The sequence below is a fragment of the Ranitomeya variabilis genome, chromosome 4 (genome assembly GCF_051348905.1).
Source record: "Ranitomeya variabilis isolate aRanVar5 chromosome 4, aRanVar5.hap1, whole genome shotgun sequence".
Classification (NCBI taxonomy): domain Eukaryota; kingdom Metazoa; phylum Chordata; class Amphibia; order Anura; family Dendrobatidae; genus Ranitomeya; species Ranitomeya variabilis.
Window position 1 is genome coordinate 224,779,653 of NC_135235.1, and position 23,554 is coordinate 224,803,206.

A 23,554-nucleotide genomic window follows, 5' to 3' on the forward strand; every position below is an offset into this window, starting at 1 on the left:
ATTTGAGTGTTTATTTTCCAGCTTATTATTTAGGAAGCCAAAGGGACACAGACTTACCCAATCTGTGAGAAGAGACTTAGCTTCAATGCTAATTATATTCCCATGCGAGATGAAATCACAAAAATCAGAGCAATTACTGTCAGAAAGACTAACAAACTGAACCATGCTGGAGACAGAGCATGCTACAAGGATCTCTGTTTCTTTAAATCCCTGTGCTATGCTACATCTTCATATGATCCTCAGGGGTGGGGCTATTACAACCACAAATAAGTTTCATAGAGGGCAAAAATAAGATAAATTACTGTTAGTGAAACTGATACACTGAGTGATGTCAGTGGCCTAACGTGACATGAATATTTTAAATTCTTTAAATTCCTGTGTCATTCTTTACACTCATATTATCCTCAGGGGTGGGGTCAGAACAACCACAATTACGTTTCATAGAGGGCAAAAATAAGATAAATTACTGTTAGTGAAACTGATACACTGTGTGATGTCAGTGGCGTAGTGTGACATGAAGATTTTTCATTCTTTAAATTCCTGTGTCAATCTTCACCCTCATATGATCCTCAGGGGTGGGGCCAGTACAACCACAATTGAGTTTTATAGAGAGTAGGAATCAGTTAAATTAATGTCAGCTAAACTGATGCAAGTAATGTTAGTTGCCAAGTGTGACATGAAGATTTTAAAATCTTTAAATTCCTGTTTCATTCTCAGCCCTCATATAATCCTCAGGGGCGGGACTACTACAACCACAACAACTGTGTTTTATAGAGGGCAAAAATTAGAGAGATTATTCTAAGTGAAACTGATGTACTGTGCCATGTCAGTTGCCTAGTGCAACATGAAAATTTCCAATTCATTATATTCCTGTGTCATTCTCAGCCCTCATATAATCCTCAGGGGCGGGACTACTACAACCACAATTGAGTTTTATAAGTGGCAAAAATTAGAGAGATTACTCTAAGTGAAACTGGGCTATAATAATAAATAATAATATACTGTGTCATGTTAGTTGCCTAGTGTAACATGACGATTTCCAATTAAATAAATTCCTGTGTCACTCTAGGCCCTCATATAATCCTCAGGGGTGGGACTACTACAAACACAATTGAGTTTTATAGGGGGCAAAAATTGCAGCAATTACTGTAAGTGAAACTGATACACTGTATCATGTTAGTTGCCTTGTGTGACATAAATATGTCCAATACCTTTAACTCCTGTGTCATTTTCCACCCTATATGATCCTCAGGGGCGGGGCTAATATACCAAAATTGTGTTTTATAGAGTGTAAAAATCAGAGAAATTACTGTCAGTGAAACTGATACATTGTCATGTCAAAGGTCTGGCGTAAAACAAAAATTTATGATATTTTAAATCCCTATTTCATGCTTCAACTCCACATATGATCCTCAGGGGTGGGTCTACTACAACAAAAAAAATTTTATATTAAGGGCAAAAAGTCTGAGAAATTACTTTCCATGAATATGAGTCATTGTGTTCTGCCGAGGGATGAAGAACGACACAACTATTTCCGCCTCTCTACACCACTCTCCTCTCCCTTATGATCTTCCTGGGTGGGGCTACTACATCCACAATTAAGTTTTATAGACAGCAAAAATCAAATAATTTACTGTCATCAAAATTGATAAGCTGAGTTACTACGGAGGCAGAACATAACACAAAGATTTTCGCTTTTTCAAATCTCTGCGCTATGCTCCACCCATTATGATCCTCAGGGGAGGGGCTACAATAATCAGAATTAACTATCATAAACTTCACGTCTTTTTTTTTCTTTCTATTCCTATAAGATGCCTATAACTTTGATGGGAATTGTAGTGTTAGAACTGTTGGCCAGAAACAGTTTGGGGTAATTGTTCTAGAAGGTGCCATATTACAAATTAATTTCCGCATCTTGCTCCAGAAAAAGCCGCTGGTTGTAGATGTTTTATTTTTATGCTAAAGATCTGTCTTGTCACACAGAAAAGATTCACACCAGATATGTTTCATAAATTCCAAATTCCATAATCAGGATTATTCCCCCATGAGAATTCTTTTAAAATTTATATTCAGCAGTGTTCTAATTAAGATCTGTTTCTGGGAAAGCTGGGTGGAAAGCAACATGACCGCATTTTTTGGTTCCCATTGGGGGATGTCACCTAGTTCTCCCAGATTCCTGAATGGCAATTAAACCTTGAGAAAATACACCTCCTCTATATGGAAAAGAATTGTCATTCAGGAACCTGGGAAAGCTGGATGAAAAATCAGAAATTATTGGTTGTGACTTCTGTCAACAATTTTTCACACATTGTTTCAACTTGGGAACATCACCTAACTTTTCTGGAATTCTGAAAGGCATGTTTGCCATTTAGAAGTCTGCAAATAACGGTTGTGTTAGTTGTCACCAAGCTTTCCCAGGAACATAGATAACTGAAAAAAAAACAGCTAAAAAGAGTATACAACAAAGTGACAGGTATGACACCCAGCTTTCCTAGAATCCTGCAGAGAAATAAAAATATGGAAGTGTCACACGTTTACCATTCAGGAGGCAAGTAAAGCTGGGTGACAACCACATGAGAGCTGTAAAGGCTGTAGTTCTTGTCACTCAGCTTTCCCAGAAACCAAAGGAAACAAAAATGGACAGGTTACAATTGTTATAATCAATGAGTGCTGCGGATCGGGGCTGTATATATAAGTATGTGCCTGTATGAAGTCCAGAGCGCGCCGAGTCTTGTCACCATCCTGTCACCGATCCAGAAGACGCGGAGAAACGATTACCGAACACCATCCCATACAACTGTCTTTATGACCAATCCGGACACGTTAGCGAGGTCCGGTGCCTCTCCGACATTCGTGCATTCGATAGGCGCACATGTAAAAGATCCCTGCAATCAGAGAGGAGAGCGGTAGAGAAAGAGACACAAGGGAGAACTGCACTCACATACTGATTCTACTGCCCTGAAATCACGTCTTACCTGCGAAGAAAGTCATCAGCAAAGCGACCCAGCCCAAGATATAGGACCAGGAGAAACGCCAGTCGCCAAACCGTTTGCCCAGGAAATTAACGGTTACCCCAGTGTAAATTGCCATAGCCAGTAACACAAAAAGTGCTGAGAACATGAAGAAGCAGGCATCAGTTCAACAATAAGGAACATTACTATAATACTGCCTCTATGTGCAATAATATGACTGCTACAATACTGCCCCCTATGGGTAATTATATAACTGCTATAATAATGCCCTTATGTACATGAATATAACTTCTATATTATTGCTCCCTATATACAAGAATATAACTACTATAATACTGCTCCTATGTACAAGAATATAACTACTATAATACTGCTCCTATGTACAAGAATATAACTACTATAATACTGCTCCTATGTACAAGAATATAACTACTATAATACTGCCCCTATGTACAAGAATATAACTGCTTTAATACTGCTCCTATGTACAGGAATATAACTACTATAATACTGCTCCTATATACAAGAATATAACTACTATAATACTGCCCCTATGTACAGGAATATAGCTACTATAATACTGTCCCTATGTACAAGAATATAACTACTATAATACTGCCCCTATGTACAAGAATATAACTACTATAATACTGTCCCTATGTACAAGAATATAACTACTATAATACTTCCCCTATGTACAAGAATATAGCTACTATAATACTGCTCCTATATACAAGAATATAAATACTATAATACTGCTTCCTATGTACAAGAATATAACTACTATAATACTGCTCCTATATACAAGAATATAACTACTATAATACTGCTTCCTATGTACAAGAATATAACTACTATAATACTGCCCCTATGTACAAGAATATAACTACTATAATACTGCTCCTATATACAAGAATATAACTACTATAATACTGCTTCCTATGTACAAGAATATAACTACTATAATACTGCTCCTATGTACAAGAATATAACTACTCTAATACTGCTCCTATGTACAAGAATATAACTACTATAATACTACCATATGTACAAGAATATAACTATTATAATACTGCTCCTATGTACAAGAAAATAACTACTATAATACTGCCTCCTATGTACAAGAATATAACTACTATAATACTGCCCCCTATATACAAGAATATAACTACTATAATACTGCTTCCTATGTACAAGAATATAACTACTATAATACTGCCCCTATGTACAAGAATATAACTACTATAATACTGCTCCTATATACAAGAATATAACTACTATAATACTGCTTCCTATGTACAAGAATATAACTACTATAATACTGCTCCTATATACAAGAATATAACTACTCTAATACTGCTCCTATGTACAAGAATATAACTACTATAATACTGCTCCTATGTACAAGAATATAACTACTATAATACTGCTCCTATGTACAAGAATATAACTGCTTTAATACTGCTCCTATGTACAGGAATATAACTACTATAATACTGCTCCTATATACAAGAATATAACTACTATAATACTGCCCCTATGTACAAGAATATAGCTACTACAATACTGTCCCTATGTACAAGAATATAACTACTATAATACTGCCCCTATGTACAAGAATATAACTACTATAATACTACCATATGTACAAGAATATAACTATTATAATACTGCTCCTATGTACAAGAAAATAACTACTATAATACTGCCTCCTATGTACAAGAATATAACTACTATAATACTGCCCCCTATATACAAGAATATAACTACTATAATACTGCTTCCTATGTACAAGAATATAACTACTATAATACTGCCCCTATGTACAAGAATATAACTACTATAATACTGCTCCTATATACAAGAATATAACTACTATAATACTGCTTCCTATGTACAAGAATATAACTACTATAATACTGCTCCTATATACAAGAATATAACTACTCTAATACTGCTCCTATGTACAAGAATATAACTACTATAATACTGCTCCTATGTACAAGAATATAACTACTATAATACTGCTCCTATGTACAAGAATATAACTGCTTTAATACTGCTCCTATGTACAGGAATATAACTACTATAATACTGCTCCTATATACAAGAATATAACTACTATAATACTGCCCCTATGTACAAGAATATAGCTACTACAATACTGTCCCTATGTACAAGAATATAACTACTATAATACTGCCCCTATGTACAAGAATATAACTACTATAATACTGTCCCTATGTACAAGAATATAACTACTATAATACTTCCCCTATGTACAAGAATATAGCTACTATAATACTGCTCCTATATACAAGAATATAAATACTATAATACTGCTTCCTATGTACAATATAACTACAATAATACTGCTTCCTATGTACAAGAATATAACTACTATAATACTGCTCCTATATACAAGAATATAACTACTATAATACTGCTTCCTATGTACAAGAATATAACTACTATAATACTGCTCCTATATACAAGAATATAACTACTATAATACTGATCCTATGTACAAGAATATAACTACTATAATACTGCTCCTATGTACAAGAAAATAACTACTATAATACTGCCCCTATGTACAAGAATATAACTACTATAATACTGATCCTATGTACAAGAATATAACTACTATAATACTGCCCCTATGTACAGGAATATAACTACTATAATACTGCTCCTATGTACAAGAATATAACTACTATAATACTGCTCCTATGTACATGAATATACCTACTATAATACTGCTCCTATGTACAAGAATATAACTACTATAATACTGCTCCTATGTACAAGAATATACCTACTATAATACTGCTCCTATGTACAAGAATATAACTACTATAATACTGCTCCTATGTACAAGAATATAACTACTATAATACTGCTCCTATGTACAAGAATATAACTACTATAGTACTGCCCCTATGTACAAGAATATAACTGCTATAATACTGCTCCTATGTACAGGAATATAACTACTATAATACTGCTCCTATATACAAGAATATAACTACTATAATACTGCTCCTATGTACAAGAATATAACTACTATAATACTGCTCCTATGTACAAGAATATAACTACTATAACACTGCTCCTGTGTACAAGAATATAACTATAATACTGCCCCCTATGTACAAGAACATAACTACTATAATACTGTTCCTATGTACAAGAATATAACTACTATAATACTGCCCCTATGTACAAGAATATAACTACTATAATACTGCTCCTATGTACAAGAATATAACTACTATAATACTGCCCCTATGTACAAGAATATAACTACTATAATACTGCTCCTATATACAAGAATATAACTACTATAATACTGCTCCTATATACAAGAATATAACTACTATAATACTGCCCCTATGTAGAGGAATATAACTACTATAATACTGATCCTACATACAAGAATATAACTACTATAATACTGCCCTTATTGAGTAAAGTTACTTTTTATGTTCACATTTTACTCACTGGAGATGAAGAACAGGATTCCTGCAGCAAATGACCTGTTAAACCTCTGGAACGTAGAGAAATGGGCAAAGGACAAGATGCCGGCGATGATCCCAGCAAAGCAGGACAATGTGGACAGGATCATGAAGGCTCGCGTGGCGTTCCAATACGCTACAAGAGAAACACAAACCTGTATTGTATATTGGCCAGAACAGTTGAACTTCTCTACTTCTGCTAATGAAGAGATGCAGTGTAAAGCATGGTGGAGAGAAAAAGCAACAACCTGATTTTCTGATTAGGCAGGAGGTTGACATTTACTAGGATTTTAATGAATCCGACACTGGAGGTGTCATTTTAGATAGTACGGTCATGGCTACCTACCGATGGTCTCCGTTTGCAAGTAACATTTTCCGGTCACGCAATATCTCCACAGTCCTTGATGCGCGAACGTCCCAGACAATCGATACTGCATCCAGTAGTCCGTGGCGGTGGAAACAACTAAGAGGATGTTACCCACGCAGGCGCAGAAGAGGCCTCCACCCATGAAACTGTACATCCTGACAGCAGAAGATGTCTGAAAAGAGGACAGGTGAGATATACGGAAACTTGTATAGGACCGACTGATAATCCAGAATATTTGGTAATCCAGCGCGGAGTCTCACAATGAGATATATGACCATTCTAAACATCGGAGGATAACTGCTTTAATTTGGCAATAGAAACATTTAAGAATTGCAAAAGTGAGGAATATCTGTAACCTGTCAGTCTATTCCAACTGATAAAAAGTAAAACAAATAAAAAATAGAATACATAGATATAGAGATGAGCTAAAAAAAATATTAAAATATTCTTATTTTCGTTGTTCTTAAAAAACAATAACAAAATAAATAAATAAATAAATAAATAAATAAAAAGAGCACTTAATTAAAAAATTTATAATTAATATATATATATATTTTTTTTAAATACAACGAAAGCAAATCGTACACTTTCAGCTTCTTATAGAAGTTGTTTTGTGGTTTTACAAACACTATTGGGTATTTTTTGCTTATTAAACTTTTCAAAAAAGATGTGAAATGATAATAATAATAGTGATAAAATGATAGATAAAATCATCAATTTGCTCAAATAAAAATCAAAACTTTCCTAGAAAGAAAAGTGCAAAAAAGAAACGTATAGAAACCATCTAGTGTCTCGGTAAAAGGTTTTGTAACTTTTTTGGGGAGCACAATTGTATCAAATATATGCGCTCGGCATTTAGATTTAACGATGACATTTCTGTTACATAGTTTAACAATTTTGAAAAATAAAATATTAAAAAGATACATTGTATCGGAAACATCGTAGAAATCCTACATTTTTGTAACATTGTTTGCAGCCTGCTCCTACGTAAATCATCGTTTCGCTGCTGTGGAGGAACCTCTGAGGGTCTCGTGATGAAGACGTAAGTCAGGTGACCACAGCATTTTCCGAGTGTGTGGGGTCCCGGACAATCCCCTTACCTGTTTGACGTGTCCTTAGAAGAGGTGAGCAGACACCAAATTCTCACTCCGAAGCCGAGCAACGCTGAAAGGAATCAGACTAGGCTGCAGTCCAAAAAAACCATCATGCTCCCAACCGTTGTGAGTGGTTTCTGTCGACGCAGGTGAAATCTTTTTAGCTCAGGAAACCACCCTCTCTCCGGGCAGATAGAAAGGGGTCAATTGATCGCCCCCCTGTTCCCTCCAGTCCGAGAGCTCGTTGGGTTCCTGATAAAGGTATGTGCTTAGCTGGCACTCTGGCACCATGAATGGATGTGATGAGGATGACAGTTTTTTCCAGAGAAGCAGGCCCCACGGAACAATGACGGCCAAGGTTAACCCCTTTATGGCTGACAGATTTTTTTGTGTGTGTCAGGGTCTGCACATGATCATGCTATAAATTAGTCATGGCTGATCAAGAAGGTGGCATATAGGATGACCCGAATCATTACATAGATTTACCTACGTTCTGCCAATCATCTCTGCTGAAACTACGGCGCTACATCGGGTCTAAAGACACGTTCGGTGAAGCTATTCCATATTCCAAAGGTAAAAAAAGGCAAACCCCTACTATGACTTACAGTCGTGAACATAAATGTTGGGACTTTCTGGTAAATAAGAAAACTCCACAATGGTCACTGAAATAACTTGTAATTGATAAAAGTAATTTCTAATTTACTGAATATCAATGAGAATCTGATTTTGCTTTTGGATTGTGGTTCAACAGAAAAATAGAAATAACTAATACAAATGGCCAGAGCAAAAATGATGGTTCCCTTAGCTTAATACTTTGTCGGAGGACTTTTTAGGCAGTCATTGCGATTTCTAGAACTCTCAGTAAGACTTCTTCCCCCTTCCACATTTCTGTAACTCCTAGTGAGACTTCTTCCCCGTCCACATTTCTGTAACTCTCGATAAGACTACTTCCCCATCCACATTTCTGTAACTCTCAGAGTGACATCTTCCCTGTCCACATTTCTGTAACTCTCGATGAGACGTCTTTACCGTCCACATTTCTGTAACTCTCGATGAGACTTCTTTCCCGTCCACATTTCTGTAACTCTCGATGAGACTTCTTTCCCGTCCACATTTATGCAACTCTCGATGAGACTTCTTCCCTGTCCACATTTCTGTAACTCTTGGTGTGACTTCTTCCCTGTCCACATTTCTGTAACTCTCGGCCAGACTTTTTCCCCGTCCACCTTTCTGTAACTCTCAGTGTGACTTTTCCCTCGTCCACATATCTGTAACTCTCGATGAGACTTCCCCGTCCACATTTCTGTAACTCTCGATGAGACTTCTTTCCCGTCCACATTTCTATAACTCTCGGGGTGACTTTTTCCCCATCCACATTTCTGTAACTCTCGGCCAGACTTCTTCCCCGTCCACATTTCTGTAACTCTCGATGAGAGTTCTCCCTCGTCCACATATCTGTAACTCTCGGCCAGACTTCTTCCCCGTCCAAATTTCTGTAACTCTCGGCCAGACTTCTTCCCCGTCCACATTTCTGTAACTCTCGGCCAGACTTCTTCCCCGTCCATATTTCTGTAACTCTCGATGAGACTTCTTCCCCGTCCACATTTCTGTAACTCTCGATGAGACTTCTCCCTCGTCCACATATCTGTAACTCTCGATGAGACTTCTTCCCCGTCCACATTTCTGTAACTCTCGGCCAGACTTCTTCCCTGTCCACATTTCTGTAAACTCTCGGCCAGAGTTCTTCCCCGTCCACATTTCTGTAACTCTCGATGAGACTTCTTTCCCGTCCACATTTCTGTAACTCTCAGGATGACTTCTTCCCTGTCCACATTTCTGTAACTCTCAGGATGACTTCTCCCTCGTCCACATATCTGTAACTCTCGATGAGACTTCTTCTCCATCCACATTTCTGTAACTCTCGGTGAGACTTCTTCCCTGTCCAAATATTCTTGTCCTTGGAGTTCACCTCTAATCTCTTTGGAAGTTGTTCTGGGCTGTTACTATTCATATTATCCATCTCTTCAATTTGTCATCACTTTGCCTCCACTTCCAGGGAGGTCAGCTACAGTCCCCTATACCTTAAACTTATGAATACATGCAGCTGTAGTAACAAGAGCATCAAATTGATTGGAAATGTCTTAGAGCCTTTACTTTTAACATGTTTGTCTATAATATTCTTTCTAACCTCATGAGAACTCTCCTTAGCTTTCTTTGCTCCATGTTCAGTATGGTACACACCATGATACCAAAAAGCACAATGACTACTTTTCACTCTTTAAATTTTCAGTCTGTCCAATTACAAGTCTATAGACACCTGTGATGCTAATTACAGGAGACTTCTTAGTGTCTCATGTCCTTATGGTCAAATTAGTTTCAATCTTTTCTAGAGGTACCATTCTTTTTCTCCAGGCCATTTTCATTAATTTGTACTTTTAAATTTAGCTTTTGATCGAAAAAGTCTGATTTTCTTTTGTTGATATTCAGTAAATTGAAATTACTTTTGTCCATTTCAAGTTATTTCAGTGACCACAGAGGGGTTTTTCTTACTTTAACAGAAGGTACTGTCAATGGTGTGTTTATCGAAGATCTCCTAACTATCCCACATATATCAATATCATACGACGGTCTTTTATTTATCTCACATCTAGTTCATAACTCATATCTGTCCTATATTGATTAACCCCCCCCCCCCCCCCATTCAGTTCACCACTGATCTGGTGTATTGGGCCTTCTGATGTTGTATATGGGATATACGATAGACTTAACATATGTTGGCAGGGGAAATAAGTGGCCACCAGATGTTCTTCCTCACATCTCCATTAAAAACAAATGAACACTCAGCCAATACTCATCTCTATCTCACATTTTGTTTCATCTTCATATTCTAGATCCATTCAATCAATTTCCCTACATCAGTTTCTCTCCAAAAAGATGGCCAATCATATCATGGGCTCGGAGACATCCTCAGCACATCGGTGGTGGCTTCTGAGCCCCTTGTGGCCAATGCCTAAGGAAGATCAGCGTCACAGTCACTTACTGTGGTTTGGGCAATCAATAATTTTCTGTAGGTTGAAGGCCTCTTCAGCTTTATCTAAGCCATTTGATACACTTTTGATTTCTACCATAAGCTCCCTCCTGGCAAAGTATCGAGAAGATCATTTTTACCTTGGCTACATCACTGTTGAGCTTCATTTAAAGGAATTTTACAGGAGTAAATTACTGGTGCCCCATCCTGGTATAGACACCATCGACACAAGGTGAGGGCAAGCACGTCGTGTATGTGACACGTCAGAACACAAGATGTTTTAACCAATCTGGATTTATTTTTATACAAAAACTCTGGAACAAAAAACTTCATACAATCCAACAAGAGGTCATACAATGTGGTGGGCTAGGCTCTCCCATCATCATTTTACGAGATGTTACCTTATCTAATGACCCATCTTAAAATATATAACGTGGCAATGACCATGTCCATTCAGTATCAAGGCAACTAGACTTAAAGGGGTTGTCTACTACTGAACAGCCCCCTATTATAGGAAACCTATCACTAGTTTTACACCTTATAACCCCTGTTGAAAAAGCGTGTAAATGGGATTCCTACAACCCCTTTACACTTTTAGAGGTGCCTCGCAAACCTCCAAAAAAGTATTTTATTCACGTTATGGTCGGCACCTCCTCAGTCCCGTCAAACACTGCCTCTTCTTTCTTGAAGAACATGGATGACGTCTCCTACTGGCAGGAGTCTTGCGCCTGCACAGCTGAATCAAAGACCTGCACAGGCGCAACTCGCTCCTTCGAGCATTACGAGGTTGAATTAGAAGACGTCATCCGCATCTATCAAGAAAGAGAAACTGAGGAGGAACCAAGCATGGGTCAAAGGCAACCACTGTATTGGACGGCGCTCTCTGCACGGGGCATGAATAAAACTTTTTCAGGAGGTACGCATGGCACCTAATAAGGGGTTGGAAGAATCCCATTAACATGCTTTAATAGATGATGGACAGGGTGTAAAATGGTGACAAGTGCCCTTCAATGGATCTAGAAAGTGAATGATGATTCTCCCCTACTGGATAGTTTCCCCTTCTCTATTTTCAGTTCAGGAAGGGAGGTGAGGAAAATAAACATACTGCCCTCCCAGACCAGCTCTGCATATTCAGTGTTGTGTCCCGTTGGTCCACCGGCATTAACATTCATCAAGGGACGCCCGTTACACGTCGATGGCAAAAGATCGGCAGGGCGGAATTTGAGCACTGCAGCCACTCTAAAGAAATGTGAACACTGCAGCCGATCACATGACACCATTGCCGGTTGTTGATGCCAGATCGGCAGGTGAAGCAGTACTGCACATAGAAAAGAAGACCAGACCCGGTCTGCGAAGTATAATTTTTTTCTCACCTCCCTGGGTTTAAAATAGTAGTAGAAAGCTACTTTATTTATCTTTTGCATAAGAATAGTAGAAAGCCCCTATAAAGTGTAACTGCACTTTCACAAAACCCTTGACATGTAACACAGACATGACGTTTTGATCAGAAGGGGAATATTCAGAGAAAGGCTTTACTACAAACCTTACGACGGGCGCAATAGAAAGTCTATGAATTTTTCTTCAGCCTCGGTTTTGGGCAGCGCTTCAGCCCATTTATTTTACCAATTGATGGAATCTGAAAAGCCAGATTCCCAGAGATCAAAATTGTTATTTTGTTTTGATGACAAGTCAAGTGTTTTGTGAAAATGCAATGTGAAGTATATTTTCTGTTTAACTTTTGAACAACTTATGCCATAAAAAAACAAAAATGACAAAGATTTAGTAAAAAAAAAACACATTCATGTTGTAAAACGTTTGACACAATAGACTTTTAACAAAACAGAAGTTTGGTATCTCTTAACCAACATGTTAGGAAGCCGGGATATGTTCACCTCCTGATGGTGGCCTCATTCTACTTCGAATCTAGAAAACTTGAAAAATTATGTAAAAAAAATATATTCACACAAATAACCGGTATCAGATTGTCTCAACACAAGTCAGATCACTAAAATCCAACGGGTTTTATCAACAGCAACATGGTTTTTTTCCTTCAAGATGTTGTCGAGAGGATGAGAATTATAGAAAAAATATTTTGTTTTCTTCTTTTATAGACTGAAAGAAGAAAACTTTATGACTGTTGGGTAAAAGTGAGCCCCTCCAGAAAACGATAAAATAAAGAAGTTTCAACTCTTCCGTTTTCATTTGGAAAATAATGAATAAGGTCTCATATAATTTTTATAGACATTGAAATAAGTGAACCTTCTTACAAAAGAATAAAAAAAGTCAGCAGACAAGACACCTGGTCTAAAAAAAATACAATTATGAACAGATATGGTCTTCAAACTTGGGTCACACAACTTAGAAAACTTGGATCTTCTTCAGGAGCAGTGTCCTCCTACCTCTATCCCCAACTGGAGAAACCCATCAGAGACTTTTGCCCCTTCTTCTCAGGATTAGTGAGGGTCTCAACATCTTGACCCCCAGCGATCATACATATATAATCTATTCTGTAGACAGGTAATAAATGTTATTTAGGGTTCAGCCTCTAATAGACCTCACATCTCTAAAACTTAGATCTACTATCGAACAAGTATTTTTCTCTTAGAGGAGAGTTGACTAACGTAAGAGGCTGGAATAAGAATAATTACACAAGAAATAAACCCGTCTTGTCATCCAATAAAGATAAATATGGCCTTCAAACGCAGTATGATTAACGATCTATGCAATAATAAACTTTAGAAATTATCTGTAGCTGTAGTTTCAGAAGGAAGTTTTGATAGCTGAGGGACGAGGTACTGAGAAACCAATGATGACTAGAACGAAAAAGCAAAAATGCTCTGATCTTTATTGACTTCTTGGAGAAGATCACAGAAAGTACATAAATCCATACACAGATCTGCTCAAGATCAGAGAGGTCTCAGCACCCGGGACGTCAGCGATAAAAACTTAAGTTTTCTAAAACTACAAGTGCACTTAAACGTTTTTTAATTCTTCTTCATGTCCATCAGAGGAGGATCTGATATCACAGGTATTATTCACCTGCCATGTATTATTATGGTCTATAACTGGCACTTCAGAAGTTGAATATGTGAGATCCAAGTGAACAACGGGAAACCCGTACAAATAAGTATTGCAAAGTGTCCAATTACAGCCAACTAAGCTTTATTTATATAAGCCTTCTTCAAAATAGGTCTGACCAAGTAGAAAAATGGAACCTGGCATTCCGGCATGGCTCTATCTTTTACGGTGGGTCCAGTCCCCACGGTTTATAGACTACAATTTGGACTTTTAGCTCGTAGATCCACTATATGAACCTGTAAAGGTATGATACAGGACGACACTGGAGGACTATGTCTTGGTCTTCAGCAACAGTCAACTCTTGGAAAAAGAGTCTTTCAGAGAACAAAAAAGGTATAAAAATTCTAAAAAGCAATAGTGGAAATCAAAAAATGAAACGTCAACATTTTCAGAAACTACGAACAACTAATCCAGGTCATGTGGCAGTATGCTCACTGGTCTACTGCATCCACCTCCACCAATATTCCCTTGCTTTCATTTCCATCAGCAGATATAATGAAAGTGTGGACATTTTCCATTTTTTCCTCCTCACTAATTTCCACCTGAGCAGAATCTCCTTCTTTGATCCTAGGTTTGATTGCCATTGTCTCCGAATTTGCATTGTCAGAACAGGAATCCAATTCTCCTTCCTCCTTCTCCTGAACGAGCTTTGTGGCTATCCCCTTTCCTCCCATGTCTTCGTTATGATTTACCAGTTTGTCCGCTGGCTTAATGGTTTGCGGAGAACCAAAGGTTTTGGATGGAGACAATGAAGAACTTGACTTCTGGGCACAACTCTTGGAGGCTTCAGGTTCTCCAGCATATTCCATCTCCCAGTCATCATCTTGGGCACTCGATTCTTTAGTCTTGGCGATTACTTTTTCTTCTTCGCTTGACTTTGACTTGTCCCAAGAAGTCCCTGCCTTGGACCAAGGTGGAGAAAAACTTTGCCTGTTTCTTTGCTGCCAGCTCTCTCTGTTTTCTCCATCTCTTCCTCTACCATCCTGCCAGCGGCCACGCTTAAAGGAGCTGCCTCTATCTTGGCATCGGTCAGGGCTCTCCTGAAACCTTCTTCTGCCGCCAGAATCCGCATTCCACGATCTGTCCCCGAATCGCCTTTCTTGACCAGCGTAGTTACTTTGCCAGGATCGACCTCGAAAGTCGCCTCTGCCCCGTCCAGACCCCCTGTCAAAACTGTTTTGAGGTCTACCAGACCAGCTGTCTTCACCCTGCTTATCTGCAAACCTCACGGACCCATGTGAAGGTGTTGAGCTTTGTTTTTCATAATTCGAAGAGAACGGGTTAACTTTATTATTTTCCACCCCGTTGTTTGCTTTTTGGGCCAATGAGTTACCGTCTGGCTGTAAAATTCCTCCCGGAGGCGCCAGGTTTGTTACGCTAGTATTAAAGGGTGTTCCACTTTGGGGTGGAAAACCTGGAAACACACTCATATTTTGGCTGGGAGTAGTGCCATCAATACCTTGGCTAAAATTTGGCATTGGGTTTTGGTATACTGGGACGCCTTGTTGGGTACTAGAGGGCATCAGACCCGGCTGATACGCAGGAAACTGATTCATATACGCCATGTTGCAAGAGGGCGAACTCATGTATGGACCATAGGGATATCCCATGTACGGACATGCTGGGTACGCAGGTGGGTAGTATGGCATCTGAGAGGGCATTTTGCTGGCCCCCAAAACAGCATTATTCAGCAAATAGGACAAAGCATCCAAACGTATGGGAACGGTGATCCCCGAGATGGATGATGAGGATGAAGATCGCGCCACCAGAGACTGCAGGTCTAGAGCCCCGCTGCTAGAAGAGGTATGCCCAGGTCTGTCCAAGGAGTGAGAAGAGCGGTGATGGGAGGCTGGCACAATGAACGACTTAGATGTGTGTGTGAGGAGTTTCTTCTCCGCTGACTTGCTGCTCTGTCCGGGCGAGGCCATACTGACCGTCTCCCTGATGACGCCGTCTTGGGTGGAAGACAACAGTTCTCTATCTGATGATCTATGAGGAAAATCATAAAGTGGTGAGTCTGAGGAAGGTGACATACGACCGACTGACCCTGCCGTACAATTACAGTGTGACTCATTCTCCGGTCACCTCCAGAGCTGCATATATAAGTCTGATGAGGTGATAATATTGTGTTTTATAAAGATATAATTTTCAAGTGTGTATTTCGCAGTCAACCTGTAAATAACTCAAGAGCATGATTTACAACCCTTCCTGTGTTTTACTCCAGAGCTGCACTCAGAATTCTGCTGGTGGAGTCAATATCTAGTTCTGGTCATTGAAGCTGAAATTGAGTTACAGGATGTACCTCAGGATCAGTAATATATGTACACAGTGACTTCACCAGCAGAATAGTGAGCGCAGCTCTGGAGTATAATACAGGATGTAACTCAGGATCAGTAATGTAATGTATGTACACAGTGACTGCACCAGCAGAATAGTGAGTACAGCTCTGGGTATAATACCGGATGTAACTCAGGATCAGTAATGTAATGTGTGTACACAGTGACTACACCAGCAGAATAGTGAGTGCAGCTCTGGGGTATAATACAGGAGGTAACTCAGGATCAGTAATGTAAAGTATGTACACAGTGACTGCGCCAGCAGAATAGTGAGTGCAGCTCTGAGTATAATACAGGATGTAACTCAGGATCAGTAATGTATGTACAGAGTGACTGCACCAGCAGAATAGTGAGTGCAGCTCTGGAGCATAATGCAGGATGTAACTCAGGATCAGTAATGTAATGTATGTACACAGTGACTGCACCAGCAGAATAGTGAGTGCAGCTCTGGAGCATAATGCAGGATGTAACTCAGGATCAGTAATGTAATGTATGTACACAGTGACTGCACCAGCAGAATAGTGAGCGCAGCTCTGGGGTATAATACAGGATGTAACTCAGGATCAGTAATGTAATGTATGTACACAGTGACTGCACCAGCAGAATAGTGAGCGCAGCTCTGGGGTATAATACAGGATGTAACTCAGGATCAGTAATGTATGTACACAGTGATTGCACCAGCAGAATAGTGAGTGCAGCTCTGGAGTATAATACAGGAGGTAACTCAGGATCAGTAATGTAATGTATGTACACAGTGACTGCACCAGCAGAATAGTGAGCGCAGCTCTGGGGTATAATACAGGATGTAACTCAGGATCAGTAATGTATGTACACAGTGATTGCACCAGCAGAATAGTGAGTGCAGCTCTGAAGTATAATACAGGATGTAACTCAGGATCAGTAATGTATGTACACAGGGACTGCACCAGCAGAATAGTGAGTGCAGCTCTGGAGTATAATACAGGATGTAACTCGGGATCAGTAATGTAATGTATGTACACAGTGACTACACCAGCAGAATAGTGAGTGCAGCTCTGGAGTATAATACAGGATGTAACTCAGGATCAGTAATGCAATGTATGTACACAGTGACTGCACCAGCAGAATAGTGAGTGCAGCTCTGGAGTATAATACAGGACGTAACTCAGGATCAGTAATGTAATGTATGTACACAGTGACTGCACCAGCAGAATAGTGAGTGCAGCTCTGGAGTATAATACATGATGTAACTCAGGATCAGGAATGTAATGTATGTACACAGTGACTGCACCAGCAGAATAGTGAGTGCAGCTCTGGGGTATAATACAGGATGTAACTCAGGATCAGTAATGTAATGTATGTACACAGTGACTGCACCAGCAGAATAGTGAGTGCAGCTCTGGAGCATAATGCAGGATGTAACTCAGGATCAGTTATGTAACGTATGTACACAGTGACTGCACCAGCAGAATAGTGAGTGCAGCTCTGGGGTATTACAGGGGCAGTAATGATCTGGTGGCCACATATTAGCCCCTTTGGGTGGATGTATAGGCAGCACATAAGTATCAATGGCTGCAGCTCGGTAAGGGGCGGACACATATAGGCCCCTCCTACCGCCAGACTCCCGGGTGAAAGGTTATAGGCCTCGGTACTCCAGGCCGCGCGGTGTAACTAGTGACAGAGTCCAGGCCTGGCCGTGTGGAGGCCGCACGGTGTATAATGGCCGCCGGGTGTGACAGGACCCTTACAATGAGCCCGGCCGCGGCTCTGGAGCCGTTAGACCCGCACTGCGGTGATCAGACACCCGGGCCCCGCGCTCCCCGCCCCACCTGTCCCGCGGTTCCGCACGACTCTCCATCCTCCTGCAACTGCGCACCGCGCTCTGCGCCTCACAGATCACTCCGCGGGAGGGACGCAGCGCGCAGAATGGTAGACTGGAGGCGGGTGTTCCTCCGCGGGGAGTAATGTGGGGTCATGTGACAGGTGGGGAACAAGCTCTGCATAGATTCGGGGGGCTGCTGCTTAACCCTTCACTCACTGGCCTTTTTTTGCCTCAGCTTCTTAGCAGTTTTTTTTTTTTTTTTTTTTGCAGTGATAACTTTAAAAAACAAATCACTCACTGGACAACCCCTTTAATTTAAAGGGTTTGTTCCATCATCTGGACCTTCTTATAAGAGACAAACACAGAGGAGTGTTGGACGGATCAGGAAATAGCATCTCAATCCTGCGACCCCGGCCGGTGTCAGTCTCTCAGTGTCTGGGGAGTCAAAGCTCTCCTTTTGGTCTTTTACGTCCACAAAACATCGTTCCAGTCGCCTTATGGCCTGTACAGGTGATCTTTAGTAAACTTAAGGCGATGGCCAGCGATGTTCTTATAGAATCACAGCTTTCTGCTTGCATTCCATTAATGGTGAACTCGTGAACATTACTAATATGACAGAGGCCTTTAGTTGCTTAGGAGTGACCTTGGGTTCCTTTGTGACTTCGCATACTTCTATAAGCATTGCTCTTGGAGTGAATTTTGTGGGTCGTCCACTCTTGGGGAGGGTAATACTAGTCTTGAATTTCCTCCATTTGTCTGTCTGATGATGGATTGATGGAATCAAACTCTTTCTATAGATGCTTTTCTAACATTTTCTCCTCTACTGAGCAGCAAAATCTCCTCTTCTAATGTTCTCAGAACTCTCCTTTATTCCTGCCACTATTCACTTTCACAAACTCGTGTTGTGAAGCTCCGACTTTGATAGACCCCTACTCTTTAAATAAAAACAGGTCGCCCACTCACACCTCGTTGTCATCCCATTGATTGAAAACTCCGGGTTCTAATTTTTCCTTCATATTATCTGACAATTCTAACAAAATTCACTCCAAGAGCAAGGCGTATAGTAGTTTTCAAAGTCACAAAGGAACCCAAGGTCACTTCTAAGCAACTAAAGGCCTCTGTCATATTAGCTAATGGTCATGAGTTCACATACTTTTTTCCGCTGACGGACATGATAGTAGATACATTTCCTTGTGTAAAAATAATAACAGTCTAATAATTTTTATCTCCCTTATTTTATTTGGTTCCATATATCTACTTTTAGGACCTGTGTAAAAAATCTGGTGTAGGTTTAAGTCAAAAATATGGAAAATTGTGAAGGGTGTGATGTCCCTTTAATAGGTAGTCTGGCTCACAGTGTGGCAGTTTTTAGTGTCCTAGATGATGTAGAACCTCTGTTCCTTATCTCCCACTTTCTGAGGACGACTGAAGGATCAGGTGAATCTCCCGCTCCAGCTGTGCCGCTCTTTCCCTGAGGGCGAGGGGCTTCTCTCCAGGATCCTCCTTCCGTAGCGCTGACAATATATTCCGTAAGGCATCGACATTTTTCACTGACTCCATTTGCTGCGAGTTTTCCTTTAGTTCCTGCACCCAGTCCAAGTACGCCTGCAGCAGCCCCATGTCCCCCATAAAGCTGCTGAGAACCTTCAGACCGGGCAACCGTCCCCGCAGCTCCAGCAACACGGCCTTCCCTCTGTCACTGAGCTTGTTACCTGCAATACTGAGCAGGACAGAGAAGATTAGCCACAACTAGGGGCAGTATTATAGTAGTTATATTCTTGTACATAGGGGCAGTATTATAGTAGTTATATTCTTGTACATATGGGGCAGTATTATAGCAGTTATATTCTTGTACATAGGGGCAGTATTATAGTAGCTATACTCTTGTACATAGGGGCAGTATTATTGCAGTTATATTCTTGAACATAGGGGATGTATTATAGTAGTTATATTCTTGTACATAGGAGCAGTATTATAGTAGTTATATTCTTGTACATAGGAGCAGTATTAAAGTCGTTATATTCTTGTACATAGGAGCAGTATTATAGTCGTTATACTCTTGTACATAGGGGCAGTATTATAGTAGTTTAATTCTTGTACATAGGAGCAGTATTATAGTAGTTATATTCTTGTACATAGAGGCAGTATTATAGTAGTTATATTCTTGTACATAGGGGCAGTATTATAGTAGTTATATTCTTGTACATAGGGGCAGTATTATAGTAGTTATATTCTTGTACATAGGAGCAGTATTATAGTCGTTAAATTCTTGTACATAGGAGCAGCATTATAGTAGTTATATTCTTGGATATAGGGGACAGTATTATAGTAGTTATATTCTTGTACATAGGGGCAGTATTATAGTAGTTATATTCTTGTACATAGGAGCAGTATTATAGTAGTTATATTCTTGTACATAGGGGCAGTATTATAGTAGTTATAATCTTGTACATAGGAGCAGTATTATAGTAGTTATATTCTTGTACATAGGGGCAGTATTATAGTAGTTTTATTCTTGTACATAGGAGCAGTATTATAGTAGTTATAGTATTATAGTAGTTATATTCTTGTACACAGGAGCCGTATTATAGTAGTTACTAGCTGTTTCCAGCCAGCTAACGCTCGGCACGCTCATTGCTATCTAATTAACGCTGCTGGTAATTAAAATAAAGTAAATAATGACAACATTCAATAGCGCTGACGCAGGTGGTAAATTAACTTAAAATGAAGTTAATAACAATAATAATCATTAAAAATCTGAATAATACTATTAATACATTTTATTCACAGTGTAAAATCAAATACAAACTGGCGGAGCCTCGCGTGCTAGTGTGTGAGGACGGAGCCTCGTATGGTAATGTGTGAGGACGGAGCCTCGTGTGGTAATATGTGAGGACGGAGCCTCGTGTGGTAATGTGTGAGGACGGAGCCTCGTGTGGTAATATGTGAGGACGGAGCCTCGTGTGGTAATGTGTGAGGACGGAGCCTCGTGTGGTAATATGTGAGGACGGAGCCTCGTATGGTAATGTGTGAGGACGGAGCCTCGTGTGGTAATATGTGAGGACGGAGCCTCGTGTGGTAATGTGTGGGGACGGAGCCTCGTGTGGTAATGTGTGGGGACGGAGCCTCGTGTGGTAATGTTGGGGGGCGGGATTATGTGTGGTAATGTGGGGGGGAGGGATTATGTGTGGTAATGTGGGAGGGCGGGATTATGTGTAGTAATGTGGTGGGGTGGCGGTATTATGTGTGGTGATGTGGTGGGGGGCAGGATTATGTGTGGTGATGTGATGGGGGGCGGGATTATGTGTGGTGATGTTGTGGGGGCGGGATTATGTGTGGTAATGTGTTGGGGGGGCGGGATTATGTATGGCAATGTGGTGGGGGTGGGATTATCTGTGATAATGTGGGGGTGTGGGATTATGTGTGGTAATGTGGTGGGGGGGCGGGATTGTGTGGTGATGTGGTGGGGGGGACGAGATTATGTGTGGTGATGTGGTGGGGCGGGATTATGTGTGGTGGGGGGAGGGATTATGTGGTGATGTGGTGGGGGGCAGGATTATGTGTGGTAATGGGGTAGGGGGGCGGGATTATGTGTGGTAATGGGGTGGGGGGTGGGATTATGTGTGGTAATGGGGTGGGGGGCGGGATTATGTGTGGTAATGGGGTGGGGGGGATTATGTGTGGTAATTGGGTGGGGGGCGGGATTGTGTGTGGTAATGGGGTGGGGGGGGCGGGATTATGTGTGGTAATGGGGTGGGGGGCCGGATTATGTGTGGTAATGGGGTGGGGGGGCGGGATTATGTGTGGTAATGGGGTGGGGGGGCGATATTATGTGTGGTAATGGGGTGGGGGGGCGATATTATGTGTGGTAATGGGGTGGGGGGCGGGATTATGTGTGGTAATGTGGGGGGACGGGATTATGTGTGGTAATGTGGTGGGGGGGCGGGATTATGTGTGGTAATGTGGTGGGGGGCGGGATTATGTGTGGTAATGAAGTGGGGGGCGTGATTATCTGTGGTAATGTGGGGGGCGGGATTATCTGTGGTAATGTGGTGGGGTGGCGGTATTATGTGTGGTGATGTGGTGGGGGAAAAAACACCATATGTAAGAAAATAATTCACTCTCTTGAGGGACAGTGAGAGACCGATGGATTTGGGTCCATTTACGGACTTAAAACCGAAAAGCAGGAGAATGCCTCCTCTAGACGGTCATGATAGTATTGAGATATTTCTACGACTGGTGATGGAGGAATTAGAGAGGATAGGCACTGTGGGAGGTAGGTACTATTCTAACTTGACAAGGGGTGAAAGGGAAGCACTTGATGGACTAGCCAAGAAAAAAGACTGTGTGTTTAAACCCTCTGATAAAGGGGGGAACTTGGTGGTGTTAGACCAGAACCAATGCCAAACTATGTGTGAGGACATTCTCAAAGATGTAATGACGTACAAGCTATTGAAAAAGGACCCTACAGAGGAATTTATGAATGTCCTCAAGATGTTGTTAACCGAGGCAAATGACATGGGTTTAATATCAAAGAATGAATTTGACTTTATGTATCCCAAGTTCCCAGTGTTAGCGGTATTTTACTCACTGCCTAAGGTACACAAAGGTCTTCATCCCTTGAAGGGTCGCCCAATAGTGGTGGGGATTGACTCTATCACCCAGAATTCAAGCGTATATATTGACAGGGTGCTACGACCTTTTGTCACCTCATTACCCTCATACATCAGAGACTCCTAGGACCTCCTTCTCAATCTGGAGGATATTACCTTCAGTGATGATGTATTTTGGCCTCTATTGACGTTGAATCATTGTATAGTAATATTCCACATGATAAAGGATTACAGGCCACACAATTCTTCCTAAGGTCAAGAGGTACACATTTGTCCCGACATAGTCAATTTGTGGTTGAGCTACTTGAATTTATCCTTAAGCATAATTTTTTTGCTTTCGGCAGTAGGTTCTTCCACCAGCTCAGGCTTACTGCGATGGGGAGCCCGTGTGCCCCCACATATGCTAATCTTTTCCTGGGCCGTTTTTGGAGAAGATGAGACATTTTGGTGGAAACCCCATATTCTATTCTGGGGTAGGTACATTGAGAATGTTCTAATTTTTTGGTCTGGTGATGTTGTCTCCTCAAATTTTGTCGACGAGCTTAATAACAATGAGTTTGGCCTTAGGTTGACTTATGAATTCCAATGGGAGTCTATTAATTTTTTGGATTTGAGAATCTCTAGAAATGACATTGGTCAATTTGTCACTGAGACGTTTTATAAGCCCTCTGCTACAAATAATCTATTGCACTGGGAGAGTCACCACCCATACAGCTTGAGGAGGGGGATACCGAGGGGTCAATACCT

The 23,554-nt window shown here is 40.5% G+C and overlaps 3 protein-coding genes across 6 annotated transcripts in view; all 3 read right to left on the bottom strand.

The window, feature by feature from the left end:
• Window positions 1–1,933: 1,933 nt before the first annotated feature.
• LOC143768691 (lens fiber membrane intrinsic protein-like) lies at window positions 1,934–8,294 on the bottom strand. The gene is made up of 5 exons (XM_077257334.1): window positions 7,958–8,294; window positions 6,837–7,029; window positions 6,477–6,626; window positions 2,976–3,110; window positions 1,934–2,885 (listed from the first exon to the last, which is right to left on the bottom strand). Exons 2-5 carry the CDS (start codon window positions 7,009–7,011, stop codon window positions 2,824–2,826), a joined length of 522 nt encoding a protein of 173 aa, XP_077113449.1. The 5' UTR covers window positions 7,012–7,029; window positions 7,958–8,294; the 3' UTR covers window positions 1,934–2,823.
• Window positions 8,295–14,119: 5,825 nt separating this feature from the next.
• On the bottom strand, window positions 14,120–18,331 carry LOC143770447 (uncharacterized). 2 transcript variants are annotated; one of them, XM_077260073.1, is made up of 2 exons: window positions 18,202–18,331; window positions 14,120–16,046 (listed from the first exon to the last, which is right to left on the bottom strand). In XM_077260073.1, the coding sequence occupies exons 1-2, from the start codon at window positions 18,228–18,230 to the stop codon at window positions 14,489–14,491; spliced, it is 1,587 nt and encodes a 528-aa protein (XP_077116188.1). In that variant the 5' UTR covers window positions 18,231–18,331; the 3' UTR covers window positions 14,120–14,488. The 2 variants fall into 2 exon arrangements, with proteins under 2 accessions (XP_077116188.1, XP_077116187.1); XM_077260072.1 differs by having other exon boundaries at window positions 18,121–18,245.
• A 1,067-nt stretch (window positions 18,332–19,398) lies between these two features.
• Window positions 19,399–23,554, bottom strand: part of LOC143770450 (NACHT, LRR and PYD domains-containing protein 12-like) — a 50,384-nt gene continuing 46,228 nt past the window's right edge. For 2 of the 3 annotated variants that reach the window (XM_077260078.1, XM_077260075.1), the window contains one exon: window positions 19,399–19,914. In XM_077260078.1, the coding sequence (XP_077116193.1) occupies window positions 19,596–19,914 (319 nt within the window). In that variant the 3' untranslated portion in view covers window positions 19,399–19,595. The remainder of the gene's footprint in view (window positions 19,915–23,554) is intronic. The other variant, XM_077260076.1, reaches the window with a different exon arrangement.

What these genes read in the sequence shown, in the direction of transcription:
- LOC143768691 (XM_077257334.1), bottom strand. Translation starts at nt 7,011, where the DNA reads ATGTACAGTTTCATGGGTGGAGGCCTCTTCTGCGCCTGCGTGGGTAAC. An exon ending in CTTGCAAACGGAGACCATCG is followed by an intron (nt 6,627 to 6,836) that starts GTAGGTAGCCAT and finishes TTTCTCTTGTAG; the next exon opens with CGTATTGGAACGCCACGCGA. An exon ending in GCTGATGACTTTCTTCGCAG is followed by an intron (nt 2,886 to 2,975) that starts GTAAGACGTGAT and finishes CTCTGATTGCAG; the next exon opens with GGATCTTTTACATGTGCGCC.
- LOC143770447 (XM_077260072.1), bottom strand. Translation starts at nt 18,230, where the DNA reads ATGGAGAGTCGTGCGGAACCGCGGGACAGGTGGGGCGGGGAGCGCGGG. An exon ending in GAGCCGCGGCCGGGCTCATT is followed by an intron (nt 16,047 to 18,120) that starts GTAAGGGTCCTG and finishes TTTTCCTCATAG; the next exon opens with ATCATCAGATAGAGAACTGT.